This window comes from Balaenoptera borealis (assembly GCF_965194805.1).
Source record: "Balaenoptera borealis genome assembly, chromosome: 10".
Classification (NCBI taxonomy): Eukaryota; Metazoa; Chordata; class Mammalia; order Artiodactyla; family Balaenopteridae; genus Balaenoptera; species Balaenoptera borealis.
In genome coordinates this window covers 117,501,275-117,524,990 of record NC_138874.1, presented here as the reverse complement: position 1 = coordinate 117,524,990, position 23,716 = coordinate 117,501,275, and the positions used below count along the sequence as shown (strand labels likewise).

General features: G+C 55.4%; 1 protein-coding gene across 4 annotated transcripts in view; it reads left to right on the top strand.

Annotated features, from left to right (window-relative positions):
- The window catches only part of CFAP46 (cilia and flagella associated protein 46), an 89,787-nt gene that overhangs the window by 6,058 nt on the left and 60,013 nt on the right, over positions 1 to 23,716 (top strand). For 3 of the 4 annotated variants that reach the window (XM_082408568.1, XM_082408567.1, XM_082408565.1), the window contains exons 8-20: positions 807 to 917; positions 4,049 to 4,148; positions 10,003 to 10,101; positions 11,888 to 12,078; positions 15,348 to 15,576; positions 15,740 to 15,860; positions 17,118 to 17,241; positions 17,452 to 17,582; positions 18,108 to 18,235; positions 19,250 to 19,383; positions 20,628 to 20,840; positions 22,069 to 22,234; positions 22,944 to 23,093. In XM_082408568.1, the coding sequence (XP_082264694.1) occupies positions 807 to 917; positions 4,049 to 4,148; positions 10,003 to 10,101; positions 11,888 to 12,078; positions 15,348 to 15,576; positions 15,740 to 15,860; positions 17,118 to 17,241; positions 17,452 to 17,582; positions 18,108 to 18,235; positions 19,250 to 19,383; positions 20,628 to 20,840; positions 22,069 to 22,234; positions 22,944 to 23,093 (1,897 nt within the window). Of the gene's footprint in view, positions 1 to 806; positions 918 to 4,048; positions 4,149 to 10,002; positions 10,102 to 11,887; positions 12,079 to 15,347; positions 15,577 to 15,739; positions 15,861 to 17,117; positions 17,242 to 17,451; positions 17,583 to 18,107; positions 18,236 to 19,249; positions 19,384 to 20,627; positions 20,841 to 22,068; positions 22,235 to 22,943; positions 23,094 to 23,716 lie in introns of those variants that run through there. The other variant, XM_082408566.1, reaches the window with a different exon arrangement.

Here is a 23,716-nt window from a genome sequence, read left to right as displayed (position 1 = left end):
AGATCCCAGTGTGTGAGTGAGGAGATCCCAGCATGTGTGAGTGAGGAGATCCCGGTGCGTGTGAGTGAGGAGATCCCAGTGTGTGAGTGAGGAGATCCCGGTATGTGTGAGGAGATCCCAGTGTGTTAGTGAGGAGGTCCCAGTGTGTGTGAATGAGGAGATCCCAGCATGTGTGAGTGAGGAGATCCTGGTGTCTGTGAGTGAAGGGAACCCAGGGTGTGAGGAGATCCCAGTGTGTGTTAGCGAGGAGATACCAGTATGTGTGGGGAGATCCTGGGGTGTGTGAGGAGATCCGGTGTGTGTGAGTGAGCAGAACCCAGTGTGTGTGAGTGAGGAGATTCCGGTATGTGTGAGGAGATCCCAGTGTGTTAGTGAGGAGATCCCGGTGTGAGAGTGAGGAGATCCCAGTGTGTGAGTGAGGAGATCCCAGTGTGTGAGTGGGGAGGAGAGCTGTCAAGAGGAGGCAGGTGCTGGTCTGGGTTGGGTCTGGGCAGATGGGAGGTGCCAAGCCTCCCTTCCGGTGGGCTCTTGGTGTGGGACTCGTTCTGGGTGCAGGGCCTGTGCACGGCGTCCTCGGGGTCCGTTCTTAGTGATGGAGGAAGATAGAGCCTGGGCTGGCAGTGAGGGAGGAGGGGCATGAGCGGTCATCAGGAGAACGGAGGGGAGGAAGGAGGAGGTGTCACCTTCGGCCTTCTGTTCAGTGAGGACACAAGTTCATAGACTTCAGATTTTTTTAGGATAATTTAAAGAAATCTGACAGGATCTTTTGGTTGTTTAATATTTGATTAAATTGATCTACATTCTAGAAAATTGGATAAAAATGATTTATCTGAAGATATCAACAGAATTCTGAAGGATACCTATAAATGTTTAAGTTATTACAATCACCAGCACTTTCCTTCAATCAGAGAGGAAAAGTAAGTGTTTATGTTTTTCCAGTTTCACATTTATGTACAGCATTTCATAACTATAGGAAAATGTGGGGGAAAAAAAACATAACCATAATTACCCAAGCAAGTATCAACCATTGTGGAGGTTTTAGTGTATTTCTGTCTAGTCTTTTTTGTCCTGAGGTTTGTACTGTTTGGCAGCACTTGGGTTATGAAACTTCACATCATACTTTTTAAAAGTCAAATTCGACTTCTAATCACAAGCGCTTTTCAAGTCGTTGTACCGTCTTATACCTCTGAGCAGACGCCTGGCAGTTCGGCAGCGGAAGCACAGACCTCTCGCTGAGTGTCTCAGGTGTCAGTTCTCTGCTCCCTGAGTCCTGGGAGCGCTTCTCAGGGTTCAGTCCTGGATCGGATTCCTGGGAACTGGTATTTGAGCCAGAGGCTGAAAGAAAGGTCTGGAATGTACCCCCAGTTCAGCTCTTTCATCAGGTTCTCTGAGTTGTTCTAACTCAGAGCAGGTCCAGCTCGTCCCGTCCCTGGGCACAGCCTCCCTCAGGGGCCCCGGGAGGTTCCAGAGGGGGGACCCTGGGGACAGAGGGGACCACATGACACCAGGACACCTGCCCCGCCGCCTGGGACGGCACTGACTCCACTGCAGGTCTGCTGCCTGCTGGCGAAGTGGAACTTTCTTTCATATATTTACGGACATTTTTTTTCTCTCGTTAATTTTCCAATGATTTCTTTTGCCCAGTTTTTAAAAAGGAGGTTGTAGATCCTTTTACTAAGGACTTGCAAAAGCTTTTTCTATTTCAAAATTTGAGCCCTCCAATTTCAGTATAATTATCAATTGTGTCAGTATGTTTACTTTTTAGGTCTTTTAAAACAATTTTTGATGTACAGATGTGTTTTATTTTTATTTTATTTATTTATTTATTTATTTTTGGCTGCATTGGGTCTTCGTTGCTGCGCATGGGCTTCTCATTGCGGCGGCTTCTCTTGTCGCGGAGCCTGGGCTCTAGGCGCGCGGGCTTCATTCAGTAGTTGTGGCGCACGGGCTTAGTTGCTCCGCGGCATGTGGGATCTTCCGGGACCAGAGCTCGAACCCGTGTCCCCTGCATTGGCAGGCAGATTCCTAACCACTGCGCCACCAGGCAAGTCCCCAGGTGTGTTTTATTTAAGATAAGAATGATTTGAGCTGACGTTCATCCCCCACCATCCTGGACCAGGCTCCATTTAGACCGTCAGGGAGTCCCCACACTCCTGGCCCAGCAGCCCGGTTGGTGGGCACTGACCCGGCTCCCCCAGGAGCCCCGGCGTGTGGCCCACACGGAGCCAGCTGCGCCCTGCTCCTGACCCCCCGCACCCGCCCCGGGCCTCTGTGCCTGCGCCCGCCACACGCCCCCTCTCCCCCCGCCTGTGGGTCTGTGGCTTCGCTGTTGCCAGTTTACTGTGTTGTGGCTCAGAGGCCAGCTGGGTGGCTTGTGGTGCGGCTTCCCGAGTGCTCAGCCCAGTTGCTGCTCCCAGGCCTGGAAGGGGCGTGTCCCCTGCTGCCCAGGGTCACAGGCTCAGCCGCTTGGAGATGCTGTCTGTGGGGTCAGGTCCTTCCTCAGCCCCGAGGCTCCAGCCGTCAGTGAGGGGCCCCTGGGCTTCTGTATCTGGAATTCTGGGTAGAAATAAAAGTTCTGTGAGTTTAAGACCAAAACAGGACTGAAAATCAGTGATGGCTCCCTTTGTGGGTTCTCCCTTCTTCCCTGCACAACAGGCCCAGGCGGCCGGAGCTCGGGGAGGCCAGAGGGGCTGTGGGTCTGGAGGCCCCGCCAGGGCCCTTGGAGGTCCAGGCTGCACGGGTCGGGGCAGAGGGCGGGGACCCTCACCCACCCCAGTGAAGGGAGAAGGGAGGGTGCCTATTACAGCGGACAAGCTGCTTGCTGCCAGCGTGAGTGTCGGGAGGCGGAGATACTGGACAATATTCTCCTGGCTGAGAAGTGTCTTTGAGACTGAAAAACGAAGCAGCAGCTCCATAAAGTACAGTTAGGAAGTTCATCAAGGGGACTGACACACAGGCAGGAACGGTCTGCGGACGACAATCCAGAGGCATCGCAGCTGTGCTCCGAGCCACCAAAAGGGGCACAGGGGACTTAAAGGAGGACTTAAAGGGGCCAGAGCTAAAAATGGCACCTGGCTACCAAGTGGGACCGAGGGTTTACCTCCCCTGGGGGTCCCGTGACCACTGACAACACAGGGCACTCTTCAGTTTTCATGTCAGGTGAAGGCAAACGTTAGCGTTGCCGGGGCTCCTCTGGCGGGGACGCGTTCCTTGTGAGTGGGCGGAAGCTGGGTCGCGGTCACGAGAAGGGGGTGGGGGTGGGGCTGCAGGCCTGAGAGGAGCTGACAAAGTGCAGTCCATGTGGTTCCGGCCACACTCAGATTGTGACACCTGCCTCGGAAAGAGCAGGGGGGTGTTGGCTTATCCCCAAGGGAGGCTGGCATGTCTGGGGACGCTGCTGGTGGCCACTGTTGCTGGTGACCAGGGGTGCTGCTAAACACTCCACCGTGTAGGACGGGTCCCCACCCAGCAGAGAATTGCCTCATCAAGACGTGATGGTGTCAGGCTGAGAAGCCTGGCCCATCTCCCACCAGAACCACTGCCTTGATTCCTGCAGTTTTATATTAAGTCTTAAAATCAGGCAGTTTAGTCCTCTGACTTTGTTCTTTTTCAGAGTTGCTTAGGATAGCCTAGGTCCTTTGCATTTCCATACACAGTTTAGCATCAACCTGCTGATTTCCACAAAGACCCCCATTGGCGATTGGTGACTGTGAATGCTCTGGTCACGGGATAGGAAGAGCCAGCCCCGAGGAAATGCGTGTCTGTCTCTTGTCACCCCTGCCCCCCACCAAGGGCTCAAGTGATGATGCCCAGGGCTCACAGCCCCTCATCAGGCTGCACCTGCACCTGTCCTGAGGCAGTGGAAGTCCCTCCACATCCTGTGTCAGGGCCAGAGGGGGCTGGGCTTAGGGACCCTCACCATGATTTCTCTTCTCTTCCATTTTATTCCTGCCTCCCCCTGAGTGACAGCTGAAGGCTTATTCTACCCACAGGTGGGTGTTTCTTGTTGCCTCCTATTGACCCGATGCTGTTTTGTTTCTGTTTCCAGAATTCTTTTGCTTTTTGAATTAGCTCATCTTTCTCTGATCTTGAAGTGTGGGGAGATCGCCTCTGACTGCCTCTCAGACTTGAAGAAGATGGACAGCAAAGTAGGTGGTCAGGGGCTGGGGGCACCACCCCCGCTCGCTGTGACCTGGGCATGAGAGGCAAACAAAAAAAAAAACAAAACGGGAAAGGAATTCAAAAGCCCCTCACCAGGAGGGCCTAAATTGTTGTGTTGGTAAATTTCCTTTCAGTCTTTTTTAAGTGCAATTCATACAGTTGAGATGATGTGATTTTTGCAGTTTTGCATCAATAATATCATTAATGATAAATGGATCAATTTGTCAAGAGAATATAACAATTGTACATGTATATGCATCCAACATCGGAGCACCTAAATATATTAAGCAAATACTAACAAATCTGAAAGCAGAAATAGACAGCAATGCAACAATAGTAGGAATCTTTAATACCCCACTTTCAACATGGATAGATCATCCAGACAGAAGATCAATAAGTATGTATTGGGCTTGAACTACACTTTAGACAAAATGAGCCTAATAGACATGTGTAGAACATTCCATTCAATGGAGGAAAATACACATTCTTCTCAAGCACACATGGAACATTCTCCAGGACAGATCATATATTGGATCAGCGGTACCCAACCTTTTGGGCACCAGGGACCAGTTTTGAGGAAGACAGTTCTTCCACGGACGGTGGGTGGGGGTTGTTCAGGCGGTAATGCGAGCGCTGGGGAGCGGCAGGTGACGCTTTGCTCGCTCGCCCGCCGCTCACCTCCAGCTGTGCGGCCTGGTTCCTAACAGGCTGTGGACTGGTACCGGTCCACAGACCGAGGGTTGGGGGCCCCTGTGTTAGATCATAAAACAAGTCTCAACAAGTTTAAGATGATTTTCTGACCACAGTGGTGTGAAACCAGAAATCAGCAACAGGAGGAAAGCTAGAAATTCAGAAAAGTGTGAAAATTAAACAGCATACTCCTGAACAAAGAAGAAATCAAAAGGGAAAAAAAGATTTTGAAACATAGGACAATGGAAACACAACATACCAAAACTTATAGAATATAGCAAAAGCAGTCCTAAGAGGGAAGTTCATAGCCAAAAACACCTACAATAAGAAAAAAGAAAGATTTCAAATAAATGACCTATATTTATACCTCAAGGAACTAAAAAAAAAAAAAACCAAAAGAACAGAACAAAGCCCAAAGTTAGCAGAAGGAAGGAAATAACAAAGATCAGAGCAAAAAACAAATGAAATAGAGACCAGAAAACAAATAGAAAAGATCATTGAAACTAACTGGTTTTTTGAAAAAATAAACAAAATTGACAAACAGCTAGACTAGGAAAAAAAGAGAAGACTCAGAATCAGAAATGAAAGAGGAGACATTACAACTGATAACACAGAAATACAAAGGACCATAGAGACTACTATGAACAATTATATGCCAGGAAGATGGGTAACCTATAAGAAATGGATAAATTCCCAGAAGCATACAACCTACCAAGACTGAATCATGGAGAAATAGAAAATCTGAATAGACCAATGAGTAAGGAGATTGTATCAGTAATCAAAAAAATCTCCCAACACGGACAAGATGACTTCACTGGTGAATTCTACCAAATATTTGAAGAAGAATTAATGCTAATCCTTCAAAAATTCTTCCAAAAAATTGAAGAGAAAGGAACACTCCCCAATTCAGTTCACAGGGTGAGCATTACCCTGATACCAAACCAGACGAAGACACTATAAGAAAAGAAAATTACAGGCCAATATCACAGATGAACACAGATGCAAAAATCCTCAACAAAATACTAGCAAATTGAATTCAGCAGAACATTGTATAGATCAAACACCATGATCAGAGAGATTTATCCTGAGGTTGAAAGGATGGTTTAACGTAGGCAAATCAATAAATGCGATATATCACGTTAACAGAATGAAGGGTAAATATACGATCATCTTAATAGATGCAGGAAAAGCATTTGACAAAATTCAACATCCTGTCATGATAAAAACTCTCAACAAATTGGGTATAGAAGGAATGTACCTCCACATAACAAAGACCACATATGACAAGCCCGCAGCTAACATTATATTCAATGGTGAAAGACTAAAAGCTTTTCTTCTAATATCAAGAATAAAACAAGGTTGCCCACTCTTGCCACTTCTGTGCAACATAGTACTGGAAGTTCTAGCCACAACAGTCAGACAAGAAAAAGAAAAGTCATCCAAATCAGAAAGGAAGAAGTAAATGTGTCCCTGTTTGCATTTGGCATAACCTGTTTATACAGAGGAAACTCTAAAGACCCCTCCAAAAACCATTAGAACTAACGAGCAAATTCAGTTAAGTTGCAGGATTCAAAATCATCATCCAAAAATCGGTTACGTTTCTGTTCACTAAAAATGAACTATCAGAGAAATTACAAAAACAATTCCATTTACAATAGCATCAAAAACAGTAAAATACTTAAGAATACATTTAACCGAAGAATTGAAAGACTTGTGCACTGAAAACTAGAAGACATTGATGAAAGAAATTGAAGAAGACACAAAGAATGGAAAGATATCCCATGTTCTTGGATTGCAAGAATGAAAATTGTTAAAATGTGTATACTACCCAAAATCACCAACAGATTCAATGCAATCCTTATCACAATTCCAATGACATTTCTCAAGAAATAGAAAAAAAAATTGTATGGAACCACAGAAGAGCCAAAGCACTCTTGAGAAAGAAGAACAAAACTGGAGTGGAGGCATCACACTTCCTTATTTCCAACTATACCACAAAGCCATAGTAATCAAAACATATGGTACTGGTACAAAAATAGACACATAGACCAATGGAACAGAATTGAGAGCCCAGAAAAAAGGCCACGCACATAATGTCAACTAATCTTTGACAAGGGCAACAAGAAAACACCATAGGGAAAGGACACCATTAAATAAACGGTGCTGGGAAAACTGAATGGCCACATACAGATGAATGAAATTGGACCCCTACCTTTTCACCACTCACAAAAATTAAATGGATTACAGACTTTAAGACCTGAAATCATAAAACTCCTATATGAATACATAGGGCAAAAACATATTGACATTGGTCTGGGCAATGATTTTTTGAATATGACAACAAAAGCAAAAGTAAACAAGTAGGACTACATCAAACTAAAAAGTGTCTGCACAGCAAAGGAAACAACACAATGAAAAGGCAACCTATGGCATAGGAGAAAAATATTTGCAAACCATGTATCTGATAAGGGTTTAATATCTAAAATATATAGGGAACTCATACATCAGTAGGAAATTATCATCATCCAATGGGAAACAATGGGCTAAGGACCTGAATAGACATTTTTCCAAAGAAGATACTCAAATCGTACATGAAAAGGTGCTCAACATCATCAGGGAGATAAAATCAAAACCTCAGTGAGTATCACCCCACACCTGTTAGAATGGCTGTTATCAAAAAGATGAGATAACAGGTGTTGGTGAGGATGTGGAGAAAAGGGAACCCTTGTGTTCTGTTGTTGGGAATGTAAATTGATACAGCTATTATGGAAAACAGTAGGGAAGTTCTTTAAAAAATTAAAAGTAGAACTACCATATGATCTAGCAATCCCACTTCTGTGTGTGTGTCCAAAGGAAATGAAATCAGGATCTCAAAGAGATACCTACACCCCCATGTTCACTGCAGCATTATTCACAAAAGCAAGATGTGGAAACAACCTAAGTGTCTGTTGATGGATGAATGGATAAAGAAAATTGTGTGTGTGTGTGTGTGCAATGCAGTGTTATTCAGCCATGAGAAAGGACATCCTGCCATTTGTGACTGTGGGTGAATATGGAGAGCATTACGGTCAGTGAAAGAAGCCAGACGGAGAGGCAGAATAGCATGGCGGTTGCCGGGGCCTGGGGCGCAGGAAGTGGGGAGGTGCTGATCAAAGGGGACAAGCTTTCAGCTGTAAGATGGAGACGTTTTGAGGATCTAATGTACAGTGTGGTGACTATAGCTCATAATTCTGTAGCGTATACTTGAGATTTGGTAAGAAAGATCTTAAGCATTCTCACCGAAAAGAAAACAAAACAACAATGAGGTGAGGTGATGGATGAATTAATTCATTTGATTATGGGAATCATTCCACAATGTATGCGCTTTTACACTTTATACATTTACTCTTTAAATATATACAATTTTATTTGTCAGTTATACCTAAATTAAAATTTTTACATAAAAATAAAGCAGAGCAGACTTTTCAGAAAAAAAGATTAGCAAACTTTCGAAGGTATAGTAATGCAAACTATCCAAAATGAAACAGAAAGGAGGATATAGAGAACATCAGTGAGCTTGGGACGACTGCAAGCAGACTAATGTGGATGTAATCGGAGTCCCTGAAGAATAGAGAAAGGAGGGAACAGAAAAAAATATTTTAAGAAATAACGGCTCAAAATTCTAAATTTAATCGTCTGTAAAGCGCAGGAAATTATGTCCTGAGGAACAGAGAGAAGAATGACAGCAGACTTTCTGTAGGAAATAATACAAGCCAAAAGACATAAGATCAACATCCTTACAATATTAAAATAAAATTAAAAAAACTATCAACCTAAAAAATCTACACTCAGAGAAAATATCTTTGAAAATCAGAGGCAAAATAAGTATTTATTAAAATATACAAAATCTGAAAGAGCCTGACTTGCACTACAAGAAATTTTAAAGGACTTTTTCAAGCAGAAGGAAAATGATGCCAGGCGGAAATCTGGATCCACACAAATAGTGAAGAGGACCAGCAAAGGGAGCCACATGAGTCACACAGAGACTGAAAAATATGTAAATCTCTTGAAAAGATAATTGGCTATTTAAGTCAAAGATAATAACATGGATCAAAAGACTCAATATTGTTAAGATGTCAGTTTTCTCCAGATTGAACTGTACATTCAATGCGATTCAAAGTCCCGGTGGGAGTGTTTCAAAAATTGACAAACTGAGTATAAAATTTACATGGAAATGCAAAGGATCTAGAATAGCTAAAAGCAGCTTTGAAAAAGCAGAACAATGTCAGAAGACGAGCATGACCTGATAGAAAGGCACCGTGGTTAAGACAGGGTGGCCTTGACATGGAGACTCACAGAGACTGAGGGACAGGACAGGGTCCAGAAAGAGACCCGCAAACTCGGGGCCTCCAACTTGGATGAGGTGCAGAGGCTTCCGGTGGGTGACAGAGCATCTTGTCCCCAAATGGTACCGGACAAGGAAACAACCACACGCGAGAAAGTGAGCGTCGGCCTGCGCTTCATACCGTGGACAGAAATTAACTCAAAATGCATCATAAACCAAAACGTGAGAGTTAAAATGATAAAACTTCTGGGAAAAACGTTAAGAGAAAAAAAACAAGAGGAAACTTTGTGAGCTGTTATCTCACAAGCACACACCTAGTAGATGGCTAGACTGGAGGCTGACCGTCCCAGATGGCCAGGAGTGGGATGGGAAATGGCAACCCCTTGGGAAAACAGTTGAGCAGTTTGTAAAAGTTAAGTGTGCCCCAGCCACCCACCCAGCAAATCCCAGGCCCCTGCCGCCCCGCCGCCTCCAGCAGGACGCCCTGTCCAAACCCGGCAGGGATTCAACGAAAGAAATTGCTGGCCAAATTTCATAACAGAGCGTTCGTCTGAAGTTGGTGTAGTTATTTAAAAGTTCTGTGTCCAGTGAAATTAACTATCAAAGGTGAAAAACAATTTTTTTTCTAGCTTTCTCATTTAAATCTTTGCATCTTTTGGAAACATTTTAAGTTTTTCTTATATATATTTGTATTATCTAGTTTTTATTTGTTAAATTTCTACCTAGTACACGAATTGTATTTTTAAATGGTCTTTGAAGTTAATGAACGTGCATGATCGCGTTCGTTAAAACTCTCCATCTTACACAACAACTCCTGTGCCCCGCAGGATCCTGGGAAGCTAATTGAAATCGAATGCCTGGAGTATGAATTGGAAGCTGTAGGACTTGCAAATAAAATTAAAATCTACACCCGAGAGGCTGTAGAGGTAAGTCCTCGACTAGGAGCCGCAGCAGATGCTGAACTGTTGTGCAGGTTCCCTGGACCCTGTGACTTGACTGGTGCCAGGTTTGCGGGGGAGACCTGACAGGCGCGGGCCAGCCCCCGTGCCCTGGTTTCCCACCCGCGACTGTGGCCTCGCTGGCAGGAGCTCCAGGGGCCTGGGTGGCCCTCAGCTGCCGAGGCCGGCTGCCGTCCTCCTCCGCGGCACGGAGCTGGGTCCCCCACGGCTCCCAGGGCCACCTTGGCCTGGCGGACGTCTGGGTTCATGCAGCCCATTCTCTGGGCTGGAAGCTGGGGTGAGACTGTCCTCTGGCCAAGCCCTCCTGCGGCCTGTGTGGAGTGGCCCACCCCAGCACACTGATAACGCTTGCCATTGGTGAACGCTGAGCCCCCATGAGAGCCCTTTGCCATCCTGACTCAGGTCCAGGAAGGCAGACGTTGCCCTGGCTCTAGTGCGGGGCTGCCGGCCTCGCTGGGCTTGGGAAACAGAGGGGCTCCAGTGAAGTGGTGAGGTCATCACAGGGGCTGGGGCAGGCGGGACCCCGGGAAGGGGGAGGGCAGGTCCAGAGGACCCCCACGAGCGTTCCTCCCTTGCTGCCCCCTTTGGAAACCCCTGACTTGTCTAGAATATTCCACTGGTACTTAGTGAGGAGGCAGCTGTCTCTCTGAGGAGTTGGCGTGCGGCAGCCTGGTGACAGACCACGTGAGCTCAGCGTCCTGTGTAATGCAGTCAGAGCTGGTCCAGCAGCCACCGCCAGAAGAGGAGTCCAGCGGTCATTTACGTTCTTTAATAAGAATCCTGCAGCTGAAAAAAGGGAACCAAAATACACTGAAGCAGAATGATGGCGGCTGGCATTTCTTTGGGGCCCAGGTGTCCGCCCCCTGGCTCAGCTCCTGGGACCCACGTCCCCGCCTGGCCCGGGGGGAGCGGGAGAGGCAGCGTCGGCGCTGTGAGCTCTGCCAGAGGACGAGCCGCTGGGCCGGGGCTCCGCCAGTTCGAGGCCACCTGGGGCATGTGCGTGTTCCCTTTGGCCTTGCCCAGGTGGCTGCCCCTGCCGGCGTTGACCTTCTCGAGGGAGGTCGTGGGCTACCTGTGGGCCGCGTGCTGCTGCTGGCAGGTGGTGGCACTGGGACTGCAGGGCTGTGTCCCTCTGCCTTTGTCGGCCTCGCACCTCGGGCCAGGGGCCCTTCAGTGGCACCGGTTCATGAGACTTTGATGGACGAATCTTGGCAGCCAGGAGGCACCGGGTCTGAACCCCAAGCCTGCGCTGGCCCCTGTGGCCTGGGAGCAGCACGAGGGGAGGCCCCCGGGTGCCAGAAGCCAGGGCCCACGGACATGGCTGAGCTTGGGAGCCCGGGCAGCCCTGGTGGGCGCTGAGGGTGGCGCGGAGCTGGTGAGGCCCCTTGCACAGGCTGAGGCCGGCCAGCGCCTGTCTGCTGGGCAGGCCGTGTGGGGCACAGACTGCAGGAGCTGTTCACTGGGTAGTGGACGTAACTGGGCGTGGGCCCCATAAATATACAGGGCCAGGAGATCAGCAGCCTCGCCCAGATGGGCTCACAGAGGAGAGACACACCCAGAGGGCGCAGAGCCCGTTCTAAGCCGGGCCCTTCTAGAAAAAATCACACAGGCCATTTCCACTGACAGACTCAGACTGTGGGCCCGGGCCCCACCTGCGGCCTCCTGGGCTCAGGGTCGGCCGGGGCTGCCCTGGCTCGCCCTGTGGTGCGCGTTGGCCCCCAGCCTCACACATGGGCCACTGTCCTTTGTGCAGACCCAGCTGAATATAGTACGGAGACTGGACACGGTGCTCCAGCGAGCTGTGCGCCTGGGCGACCCGCGGGTCATCCACGTGGTGTGCGCCACGCAGTGGGACACATGCCTCCCGCTGCTGCAGCACGACCTGCGGCGCCATCTGCGGAAGTCGCTGACCGCCATCGCGGAGGTCCTGGAGAAGGTGGACAGGTGGTGGCCCTGGGCTGTTCCCCCGGGAGGGGGACAAACGGGCGGGAGACCCTTGGGGTAAGGACGACGTCCGACTCATTTTCCCAAAAAGTGGGCAGGAAGGGCAGCAGGACTCCACGGCTCCCCGCAGAAGTGCCGGCTCGAGAGGCCGGCAGCCCGTGGGGGAGGTGCGTCTGGAGTGCGGGGGGCAGGGCCTTGCGGGGGGAGGCTGGGGGCACCCAGGCGGCGCCCATCTGAGGTCGAGAGGGTCCTGGGCTGCGTGGCAGGGGGGTGGCAGGGCACAGGGCCTGTGGGCACAGGCGCAGGAGGGAAGGTGGGGTGGGCGGTGAGTCGGTGAGGCCCCCAGGCTGGGGGTCGCAGCCCATGGGGACGCTGCAGATGGTCCCCGGCAGACAAGGGGGCTGGGAGACGGGGACTTGGTGTGTGGGCAGAGAAGAGGTGTGGAGGGTCACCCAGGAGGGGGGTGCAGCCTCAGGGAGGGGCAGTGGGGAGAGCTGCCCTGCCCCGTCTGCTCCTGTGATTAGTTAAGGTTGGGTTTCGTCACCTACTTGAGCCCTCGGAGCAGGGGTCTCGGCAGGGGAGCCAGGGGCCTGGTTGTCAGCCTGAGGGTGGGCAAGGGGGGTCCCCAGGCTCTCCAGTACGGTTCATTTCCTGCCGGCACCTGGGGGTCTTGGCTGTGAAGGGTTGCATCTCTCTTCAAATCTGGGATTTTTACCCATTTTAAAAGTAGTTTCTCCTTCTGGAATCCCATGGGGATGTATGACGGGCTCCTAGCCAGCTCCCGACCCTCCCCCTACCCCCAGCGAACCTTCCACACTCATGGCCCCACCCCCCGTGTGTGACACGCTGAATTCTGACCGATTTCCTCCAGGCCATTAGTACTCTTTTATTTTACAAATTCTCTAATTTTCCTTCCTTTCTTTAGCCTATATTTTAAATTTTTAATGACTATTCCTTCCAAAATATCCTTTTAGTTTATTTTCATATTTGCCTGATTTTTAAAAATAATGTCTTCCAGTTGCCCTCTTTTTCTCTGACAGTTCTTTTTCTGATTAACTTTATTGAGATACAATTGCACACAATAGAGTGCACACATTGTTAATGTCCCTTTGCTGTGTTGTTTTTTAATCAGGGGTGGGTGTTGAGTGCTGTCTAATGTTTCTTCTGCATCTATTAAAAGGTCTGTGACTTTTCTCTTTTGTTCTTTAATGTGGTGAATTACGCTGATTGAGTTTTGAGTGGTGAACCAGCCTTGCATTCTCTGCATGGTCCTGACATATGTCAGCGTGTTGTTAAAGATTTTTACGTGTAGGTTCATGAGGACGTTGGCCTGTGATTTTCTTCTTTTGTAATGTCTTTGTCAGGTTTTGACATCAAGGTCATGCTGAATTTATTAAATGAATTGGGAAGGTGGGAAGGATTCTTTCTCCTTTGCTTTCTGAAGGAGTTTGTGCAATACTGGTGTTTTCTTCCTTAAATGTTTGACAGAATCCAGTGAAACCACCTGGGCCCGTCTGAAGCGTTTCTTTTTCCATCCTTTCAATTCTCATCCTCTGTGGATCTTTCAATTTAAAGTGTAGAGCACAGCTTTTAAAAGCATGTAGTCTGCTGTTGGTCTCACTTCTTTCTGTCTAGTATGATAATCTCTGCCTTTTAACTGGAGTGTTGTCCCGCCTCCAGGGACCCCAGGCTCGTGCTGCCCACACCCAGTGCTGTGTTTGGTCCAGCTTTACAGTGGCTACTCATGGCAGAGACTTGATCACAGTTGGAAGCAGAAGGAACTCTGAAAATTACTCATTTCTAAGTCCTTTTCATCTGGTCCCATTCATCCTGTTTTGGCAGGGACGGAGTCTCTCATTCGAATCTGCTGTGCTTACTCACCATCGTCTCCTTGGCTTTCCTTGAGCCAATGGTTTACCAGGTTGTTCCTGATACTGGCTGTTCCGCTGTGTAGACCTCTCCGCCTGGCAGGTTGTTCCTGATGCTGGCTGTTCCGCTGTGTAGACCTCTCCGCCTGGCAGGTTGTTCCTGATGCTGGCTGTTCCGCTGTGTAGACCTCTCTGCCTGGCAGGTTGTTCCTGACCAGGGCTCTTCCACCGTGTAGACCTCTCTGTCTGGCAGGTTGTTGTTCCTGATGCTGGCTGTTCCGCTGTGTAGACCTCTCCGCCTGGCAGGTTGTTCCTGACCAGGGCTGTGCCTCTGTGTAGACCTCTCTGTGTGGCGTCGGCTTGCCTCAGCTCGCTCCTCGGGTGGTCCAGCCCTGGATGAGTCTCGCATTATGGATTCAAGGTCAGGCTGCCCAGAGCACACAGGTCGGTGCTGGTCCAGCTCCCATTCTGTGGGCCTCCTCTTCCCCTGCCTCAAGACAGAACGAAGTGCCCCTTTACTGGCTGCTGTCCAGACTTCCAGGCAGAGTCCGTGGAACCTGGGTCCCTGACGGGAGCGCAGACCTCACGCTTGGCATCAACCAGGTGTCCTCTCCCGCCCGCCACTCCTGCCCCCCGAGCAGCGGAGCGCCAGCCTCCAGGCGCCATGGGCACTGCATCCTCTTCCCTGAGGTCACAGGCCTAGCGTGTGACGCTCATGCCTTGTTGTGGCTGAGGGTCGGCTCGTGGGTCCCCTAGAACTTTAATTCGACCAAATTTGTTGGCTTCTCTGATGCTCGCGTCCAGGGTGGAGGCGTGGCGCGGGGCTCTGCGTGCTGCGGATGAAAGGCTTTGAGGAGACTGTATTACCGTCTTAGACAGGCCGTCTGCAGCCCCGCCCAGCCCAGGAGCCTCCAGCAGAGGCACCAGCAGGGGCAAACGCCAGGCAGGGCCCACGGGTCCACGGGAGGCGTTCTGAGCAGGGGTGTGTGTGCTTCGGCCGACGAGACGGAGAGAACTCAGAGCAGGGCCGAGAGGGCCCATCCCCTGAGGCGAAGCCTGGGCTTCGGTTGTACTAAATTCACTTGCTTGGCCACGCCAAGAGCCTCCCGGGGTGCTGGACGAGATGCAGCGTCGGGCGCCCCGTGTTTGCTGAGCCCGCCACCTGGCTTTCGTGTCACAGCTGGTCTCTGTAGCGTGGAGCCCGGCTGGGCCCAGCCGCTGCTCCTCGGCCCTGGCGCACCAGCGGGCTCTGGGGTCTCCTGTGGTCTGCAGGGACCTCCTCTTGGTCCTCCGTGGGTCCCTGGGGGAAGGCAGGGCAGAAGGCAGGGCTGGAAAGCCAGGCGCCGGGGGGCGTCCCGCGACAGCCCGGCCGGGCTCTTGTAATGCTGTCTGTCCCCCCAGCCTCATGGTCCTGTTCCGTTGCCAAGTGCACATGGAGATGGCGTACATTGAGGAGGATGAGGGCCGGCTGGAGGCTGCCATGGCGCACCTGAAGAAGGCCATGCTCCTGGACACCCTGGGCCTCCACCAGGACAAGCTCAAGATGGCCTTCAACCGCCTGCAGCTCTGCGCCACGCTGTACCAGGTCCCCGAGCGCGCCGAGGACAAGGCCACCTTGGCCATTGAGCAGGTGCGCCCCCCCCCCCCCCCGGACCTGGGCCCTGCGGCCTCTGCGCCTGGGGAGGGCAGGCGTCCTGGGCGGGGCCCCGTCAGGCCAGGAGCGCTCGGGAGAGATGGGCAGCGGCGCTGCTCCGGACGACGCGAGCGCTCATCACGCCGTCTCCCCTTCGCAGGCGAAGAAGGCGATGCCCGAGGACGGTGTGCGCAAGAAGCGGGCACTGCTGGTGAACGCAGGCCTGGCCCTGGCCCCTGACACCTTCCAGATCGTGCTCGACAGCGAGAACGAGGCCAGAGGTGTGCAGGCGCTCTCAGCAGCGCACACACGCCTGAACCCCCCCGCCCTCGACCTCCGCCGCACGGGCCTCAGGTGCTGGTGTGCAGCCTCGGGTCCCCACTCTGCGCGACAGAGCACCTCCCGTGGCGCGGGGGAGGCTCACGCAGCAGCGTTCGCCATCACACAGCCTGGAGGCCCGAAGCCTGAGACCGAGCGGCTGGAGGGAAGGGCTGCCTGGGCCTGCCTCCCGGGCCTGCACGGCTGGCTTTCCTCTGCGCCCGTTTCTCTCTGTGTCCAGCTTCCCCCTTTAAGGACACCCGTCATAATGGATTAGGGCCCACCCTAATGACCTCATTTTAACTTGATTTTTCCTGGTAAGATCCATCTCCAAATAAGGTCACATTCTGGGGTTCTGGGGGGTTAGGGCTTCCTCATATATTTTAGGGGGCACTCCCCCCATGCCACTGTCCCCCCCGAGGATGGGGTCCTGGGCTTCTCTGCATTACCCCCAAGTATATCGAACCCTTGCAGATGGCAGATGAGCGCCCGGCTCTGGAGCACCCCGGCGCCCTTCCTCTCAGCGTCCCCGCTGAGGTCGCCCAGGGCTCCCTTCATGTTGGCTCCCCCGACAGCCTTCAGCCGGGGGAGCCCCAGCCGTCCGCAGACAGGAGCCGCGGAGGGATCCCACGGTGGCCAGTGTGGTGGATCTGGGATGGGGACTGGGGGACGGCTCTAGGATGTGACCCTTGGCCTCGGTGGGCCACGGACCTTGTGCTGTCTCTGTGGCCGCCGCACGTCACCAGGTCCTGTTGTCACCCTGCCCGGGACGTGGCAGTGTCACCCCGTGCTTCCTTCTTGTCCCGCCGGGTGTGAGGGGCACGGGCCCAGTGGGCAGTCGCCCCGGACACGCTTGGGCTCTCTTGGTGCGTTTCACTCGGCGAGGGGCCGGGCAGGAGCAACTGGCCAGGCGGGGGCCTTCCGCGGGGTCTCCGCCAGTCGGCTGCTGAAGGCCGCCACTGTGCTGGGCGCGGGTGGGGGCTCTCGGGGCCGGCCCGGCGGGTGCAGAGGGGGGTCGTTCTGCGCACCAGCTGCCCCTGGTGCCCGGCGCCCCTCCCCCACAGAGGCACAGCTAGCGGGACCTAATCTTCATGAAAAGGTCAAAAGACGCCCGGGAGGCGCCACCACACCCGTCCAGAGTCCTGCGTGCTGGGGTTGCGGGAACGTGCCCTGACCCGAGACCCGCCGCGTCACTGCCCCGTCCCGCTGTCCACCCTCAGTTTCCACCGGGAAAAAGCGGGGCCGCTTCACCCACCTGTACGCGAAGGCGCGGCACCACTCCCTCAGCGTGGACGAGGCCGCGGGGCACGTGCGGCGCCTGCGGGGCCGGAACGACAAGGAGAGGTGAGCGGGCAGTGGCCGGGGGGTGTGCGGGGGCTTCTGGGTCGTCGCGGCGGGGGCACCGGACCGCTGCCCACCCCCTCGCCTGGCCCCGGGCAGCACCCCCGTGGGTCGTCCCGCCGCCCCGCGTCCGTGCTGGGGCGTCTGTTGGGCTCGCGGCAGGAGCGCTGCGCTGTTTCTCCCGAGCACAGAGCTCATGGCGCACCTGTGCAGGGTACAGATCTGGGCCGAGCTGGCCACGGTGGCCCGGAAGCAGGGCGTGTGGGACGTGTGCCGGACGGCCAGCCGCTTCTGCCTCGTGTATGACGTCGGCAAGGTGCAGCGGCAGGCGAGGCTCAAGCGAGGTAGGCCCCGGGCCACTGCTGGGCGCCCGCACTGGCAGGGTCTCCCCAGGCAACCTGGGGTCGCTGCGGGGCCCGCGGGGGCTCAGCGAGGGGACCCAGGGCTGCAGGCGGGGGGGCCTATGGGTGGAGGGTGGGCCTGGGCTGGCTCCCCCCGTCAGTGCTGGGTCCGCACGAGTCCGGCCTGCAGGTCCCTGGAAGAGGTTGGTCTTGCGGACGGTGAGGATGGGGGGACCTGCGGGCAGTCCCAGGAGGCCCGGGGCGTGGGTGTTGGGGGCGGGGCCGGGGCTTCTCGAGGGGCAGAACCAAGAGCCCAGCTGTCAGGGAATCGGCGGGAGATTGGCCGCGGCCGAGCTGGCTTTGGGGACACCTCGCCACCCCGTGGGGCCCCTGCGCTTGGGAGGTTTCTGCCAGCCCCTCCTGGGCACAGTGCCGCCTCGCAGAGACCCCGCCGCCGCACCGGGGCTGCGCCGCGTTCCCTGAAAGGCTGTTCGGGTTCCGAGCATCCTGCGGCTCTGCTCTTTCCAGGGAAGAAGAAAAAGGGCGAGGATGGCGCGGGGCAGGACTCCTCGGGCCAGTCGGACGCCACCCTGCAGAGGCAGGCGTCCCCCAGCCTGCTGCGCAAGTTCGCGGAGGTGGGGTTCATCAACGCCGAGGTGCGTCCCTGCCCACGGCCCCTCGGCCCCCGTGTCACCTCTGCACGGACGTGACCCTTGTACTCCAGCCCTGCTCCCAAAGGAGCCTGTCCTTTAGGGAAGTTTTCCCGGGTTCTTGGGAGACTTTCTGGGAGAAAAATATAAATCAGAACGTATCGTAAGGGGTGTAGATGTTAATTTTCCTTAGAAGTCATGTTTGAATTGTGAATCCACGGTGACATAGGTACTGCAGGCTGATGGTTGCTGGATTTGGGAGTGCCCTCTGCATGGGAGTCGCTTCAAAAGCACTCTGGCCCCGTTGTAAGGGAGGGGCGTGTGTTCTGACCCCATCCCCTCAGGGACCGCTGAAGGCTGCTGGGGACCATCCCCCTCAGCCCGACCTGGGGTCGCTACCGCCCCTGCAGTGAGCATGCAGAGACCCCAGCCTCGGCCAGGTGGCTTAGCTGGGTCCAGGCTGGCACTGGGATCCCTGCACCTGCACGTGGTGGTGATTTTGGTGATACTTTGTAACTTCGGGATTCTCGAGGCCATTTGAGGTTGTTTATTTTGGGGGTCGATGGGGTAACCCGGCCAGAACTCCCCGGCTCGTTCAGTGAGGGTTTGCTGAGCGCCTCCTGAGGGCCAGGCCATGCTGAGAGCTGGGGGCAGGTGACCGCAGAGCCAGGGCTGGAGCCGGCATCACCCCCGGGAGGCAGGCAAGGCCAGCTGCCCCCCATCCTTGGTCCTGTCAGCCCGCAGGGCTTCAGTGCACGGCCGTGGAGGGGCGGGGACCGGGATGCCGTGGGCGCCTGAGGTGTGACGAGGGGACGTTTGTGTCCCTGGGGGCTCAGGCTGTGCTCTCAAAAGGAGCCCGTCTCTCTCTGAGATGCCGCGTGTACGGGTGAAGCAACGGCGTGGGGCGGGGGACGTGTCGCTGCAGGCGGGGAGGGCCCAGGGGCCGGGAAGGCCCTGGGGGCATCGCGCTGGGTCTGTGCTCCCGGGACCTCTCCTCCACTCCACTCACTTCCTCTGCAGGCCACCGTCCACCTGCTGCGATCGGAGGGCGTGCAGCTAAATGACCGTCCCACGCCCCCCGACGACCTGAGTCAGCACCCGGTGGGCTACACGCCCGAGTCCCCAGAGGACCACGCCGAGTGGATCACGTACCGGTAGGGGAGCCGCAGGGACGCGTCCTGTGCGCCTGGCACCGCTCACGTGTGGCGCGGGGGCACAGGCCGGGACGGGGGCCGCACCCAGACGTGCGAGGGAAGCGGCCGGCTGTCCCGCGCGGCTCCCTAGCTCACGTCGTTGCTCGCTGTGGTTGGTCTTCCTCGTCATCGGTGGAAACGAGACGTGAGGGAGTTGGTGTCCGCGGAGGGAAGCGGTAGTCGGGGCTGGCCGTGGGACACAGTCCCGGGAAGTGTGTGAACGGAAAGAGGGTCCACAGGGAACCCCCCCAGAGACTTGCCCACGTGAGATGCCGAGTGCAGTTCAATCATGAAACCGAGGTGCTGTGGAAACAACCACAGTTTTTAGCCGTTGTTTCATCTAAAATTAAATATTTGAGAGGTGAACACGGTGGGGAGTGAATGTCCGCGTCGCGGTGTCGCAGGAGCTGAGGCTGTTGGCTGCTCCCCACTGAACGTGGAGAGGGACCTGCTTTCCTGTTTGTTGCACCCGGTGGACGGGCCCTCACACCCGCCTGCCGTGGAGGGAGTCGGGGACGCCGCCGGACTCCCTCTGCCCACGAGAGGCACAGGAAGGAGGGCCCTGACCTGGTGCAGATGGGGTTTGTCTTGGTGTTTTACGTCACCTGTGAGAGCGCAGCCCGGGGCCTTCCCCAGGGGCCGCTGCCGCTCCCGTCTGGGGCCGGACTCCTGACGCCTGGAGGAGGGCCCAGGCCACACCTGACCACTGCTTTTGTACAGCCCACCAGCTAACAGTGGTTTTGATGGTTTTTAAGTTTATGAAATTAAATAGCGAAAAACACACAACGGAGACTCCATGTAGCTGTCGAAGCCCAGGGTACTAACTGCCATCTGGCCCTTTAGAGAAAGGGCTTGCCAGGCACTGGCATCCACATGGCGTCCATGTGGACGGAGGAGGGCAGCCTGGGTGCGCTGGGCCGGGGAGACGGGGCACAGGCAGGTGCAGAGCCGGGCTGGCAGGGGTCCGTCGTCGGCCGGGGAGGGGCGGAGTGAGGGGCGTCCAGCAGGGAGATGGGAGAGCCAGGCGGATGGGGTGGAGGCGGGAGGAGCCGGGCAGGCCGGGTCCTTCAGCGGGAGCGGCGGGCAGCCCCGAGCAGGGCAACTCTCTGACCCCTGGGCTCTCAGGACGGCTTCACACTGGTGTCTTGGTGCTGGTTTGGGAAGGGTCTTGATCCCGGGGAGAGCCTGACGCACGCCTTCTGTAGGACCTGGATAGAGGGCCTGTCGCAGTACGCCATGAACAGCTGGCTGCGCTCGGCCGACATCGGGCAGAAGCTACAGGAGGCGTGGATCGTGCAGAACGCCGTGGTCTACGTCCTGAATCATAACCAGCACCTCCTCACAGCTGGGCGGCAGAGGGAGCTCGTGGACGCCTTGTACCACCTCCTGGGCACCGTCAAGGCCGTGGGCCACAGCGGGTGGGTGAGGCTGGCGGTCGCTGTGTGCATCCTGGCTTCCCAGGAGGGCCCCATCCTGCCCCCGCCAGAGACCCTGGGATCGGGCCGGGAGCTGTGGGGTGGGGCGTGCGGGGCCACCCTCACCTAGCGCCTAGCAGTGACAGGGCCTCTGTGTACTGGCCGTGCGCCCCGAGCAAGATACTCCCCCTGTCTAAGCCGCAGGGCAACGTGTGGGGATGGACGAGGTTGTCAGGCGCCCTCGGGCCCGCACACGGATTCCCAGCAACATCACTGCCACGCGGGTTCCCAGCCTGTCACACTCTTGTTTCAAACAGCACGATTCTGAGGGAGGATGGCTGAGGCCCAAGTCTCGTAGGAACGGGTGGAAACCGACCTTGGTCTGACTTGGGGCGGGTTGAAAATCAGTGTCCGCGAGTTTTCATATCCAGGTGGTGTGGACTCTTGAGAGACCGATGTTCTCACTCCCCGAAGTTAGAAATGTGAAAGCGTCAAGTCAGGTCAGACCTTTACGTAATGAGCGTCAAGTCAGGTCAGACCTGTACCTAATGAGTGTCAAGTCAGGTCAGACCTTTACCTAATGAGCGTCAAGTCAGGTCAGGCCTTTACCTAATGAGGACGACTTTTTGAAGCCCTCTTTGTGTTTTTTGTTGGTTGGGCTTTTAGTCTAAACACTCAAATTTAAAATTTGTCGCCAGATCCCGAAGCAGAAAGGCTTGAGTGAGTCAGGACGCAGCTACGTGTGCACATGGGGATTTTTACGCTGCGAACAGGACGGAGCAGCCGTGGAGGACGGGCCTGCCAGTGCCCTCACCTCTCCTCTGGGCGCGAGGCCCTGGCAGGGTCCCCAGGACCATAGGGGTTGCGGGAGCACCTCTCCTTCTAGGCGGGTGTCCGTGTCTCTGTCGTAGACACAGGTCGGACCGCGTTTGACGGTTTTAAATGTTTTGGTGCTGAGACGTTTCAGGAAGAAGCAGGGAGGTTCTGGTCCAAGCCCACTCCATCCGACGCCCAGTGGAGGGCCTGCTGGACGGCCCGGCAGCGGGCACGGTGGCCAGGTGGGCCTTTCTGTCCAGGCCCCGCGGGACCCCCTGAGGAGTCCAGCCCACCTGGCACAGGTGTCTCCCAGGCGTGAAGGCCGCCTGGTGGGGGACGAGCCTCCACCGCAGGCAGTCCCGTCACCACGGCTTCCTCCCGGGGACGGCCTGGCCCGGACCTGCTTCTCTTCCAGAGACTTGGTACTGCTGGCAATGCTCTGCGGCAGCCTGGCGCGAGGCCTGATCGCCGCCTGGATCCCAGCCCCGCCGCCGGAGAAGTCTAGAAGACAAGCACGCGCACACCCACTGCACACGCCGCTGGACCCCGAGGCCGCCTCTGAAGTCAGGACCGCAGTGGAGGTGCCGCGCCCGTGGGGGGGATCGGAGCCGGGGGGTGGCAGACCCCGGTCAGTGCAGGCGTCAGTGGGAGAGCAGTTGAGGAAGGGAAGCTGCAGGCATTCTCAACTGCCCGGAAATGGGGCGCGGGGTGGGGGACACGCTTTCTCTAAAAGCAAGGAAACAAGACGAGGACACCTGGGTGTCAGTGGTGGGGACATCCCTGCAAGGCCCAGAGCTTGGAAAAATGTGGACATAAGGCCAGAAAAATAGGACCAATGCCTGTTCAGAACAGGAAAGCCACAACATCAAATAAAAGATGCACAGACCAGGGATACGGACGGCTCCACGGTGACCGAGTGGGGTTGTTTGTCCCCTGATTGCGTCTCCCGGTGACGTGGACTGTGTGGTGGTCATCGCAGTCAAGGAGGAGGGATGTTGACGGGTGTTGACAGGCATCTGATGGCCCGTCACCCACTCCTAGTACACGTGAGAGAAAGTGAGTTCTGTAGTGAGTCTGAGGCACGTGCAGAGCCTGCGGCTGCCCCCAGTGCGGCCGAGAGCAGTGCCTCCTTCCTCCTGAGGCTGTGCCTCAGCCCCAGGACTAGTGCGTGTTTGGGCCACCTTCCCTTCTGGACCAAGAGCCAGGTCTGCTTGTTTCTGCAGCTTTGGGTCTTGGCTCGGGTTCCCTGTTTGGATTCAGGTGTCACGAACAAGGACACCGCCGTTTCAGGTCTGCGAGTTCGCCCTGAGCCTGACCAGCGGGACGGTGCCTGAGGAGGCGGTGCCCGTCAGCGCCCGGCAGCAGCTCGTTGCCACGTGGGTGAAGGCCAAGCAGCTGCTGCAGCAGCAGATCGGACCGCGCCTGGGCACGGACGAGCAGGTGCCGGCCGGGGGGCGCCCCCGCTGACGCCTTCCCCACCCGAGGGCGAGCAGCCTGGGGGACAGGGCAGCGGGGCTGCGGAAGCAGTGCTTCCCTTCGGGAGGGTCCGTCCTTGCCGAGCCCGACCCCCGAGAGATGGGGCACGAGGCCTCCTCTGCCCGCCTGGCCGCTGGAACATGTCCTCGTTCCTCCAGCCGACTGGCCACGGTTCTAACTGTCCACCAAGAGCCGCTGGGCCTCTGGGGGTGCTGTCCACCCTCGGTGACACCTTGCTGTGGCTTCATCTGGAGGTGCGTCTAGGCCAGAGGGGGGCACCTCCCTGGCAGGGCCCCACGGGCCACCTGAGCTGTGAACGCAAGGCCGTCGGGGTGAGGGGGCAGGGGAGCCACCAGGGGCCCAGAGGGGAGGGGGCAGGGCCAGCCCCACGGCTTCTGCTCCTGCAGACGTGGGCCGTGGATGGAGACCAGTGGGAGGTTCCCCGGGGCCCCAGCTGGGGCCAGGACACGTGGCTCCGGTGGGAGGTGCGGCTGGCAAGGCGGGGACCATCAGGGAGGGGCATCTGAGCCTGTCAGGAGTGAGCACGGGGTGGAGCAGGACCGGGGGAGGGGCCTCCAGGCAGAGGG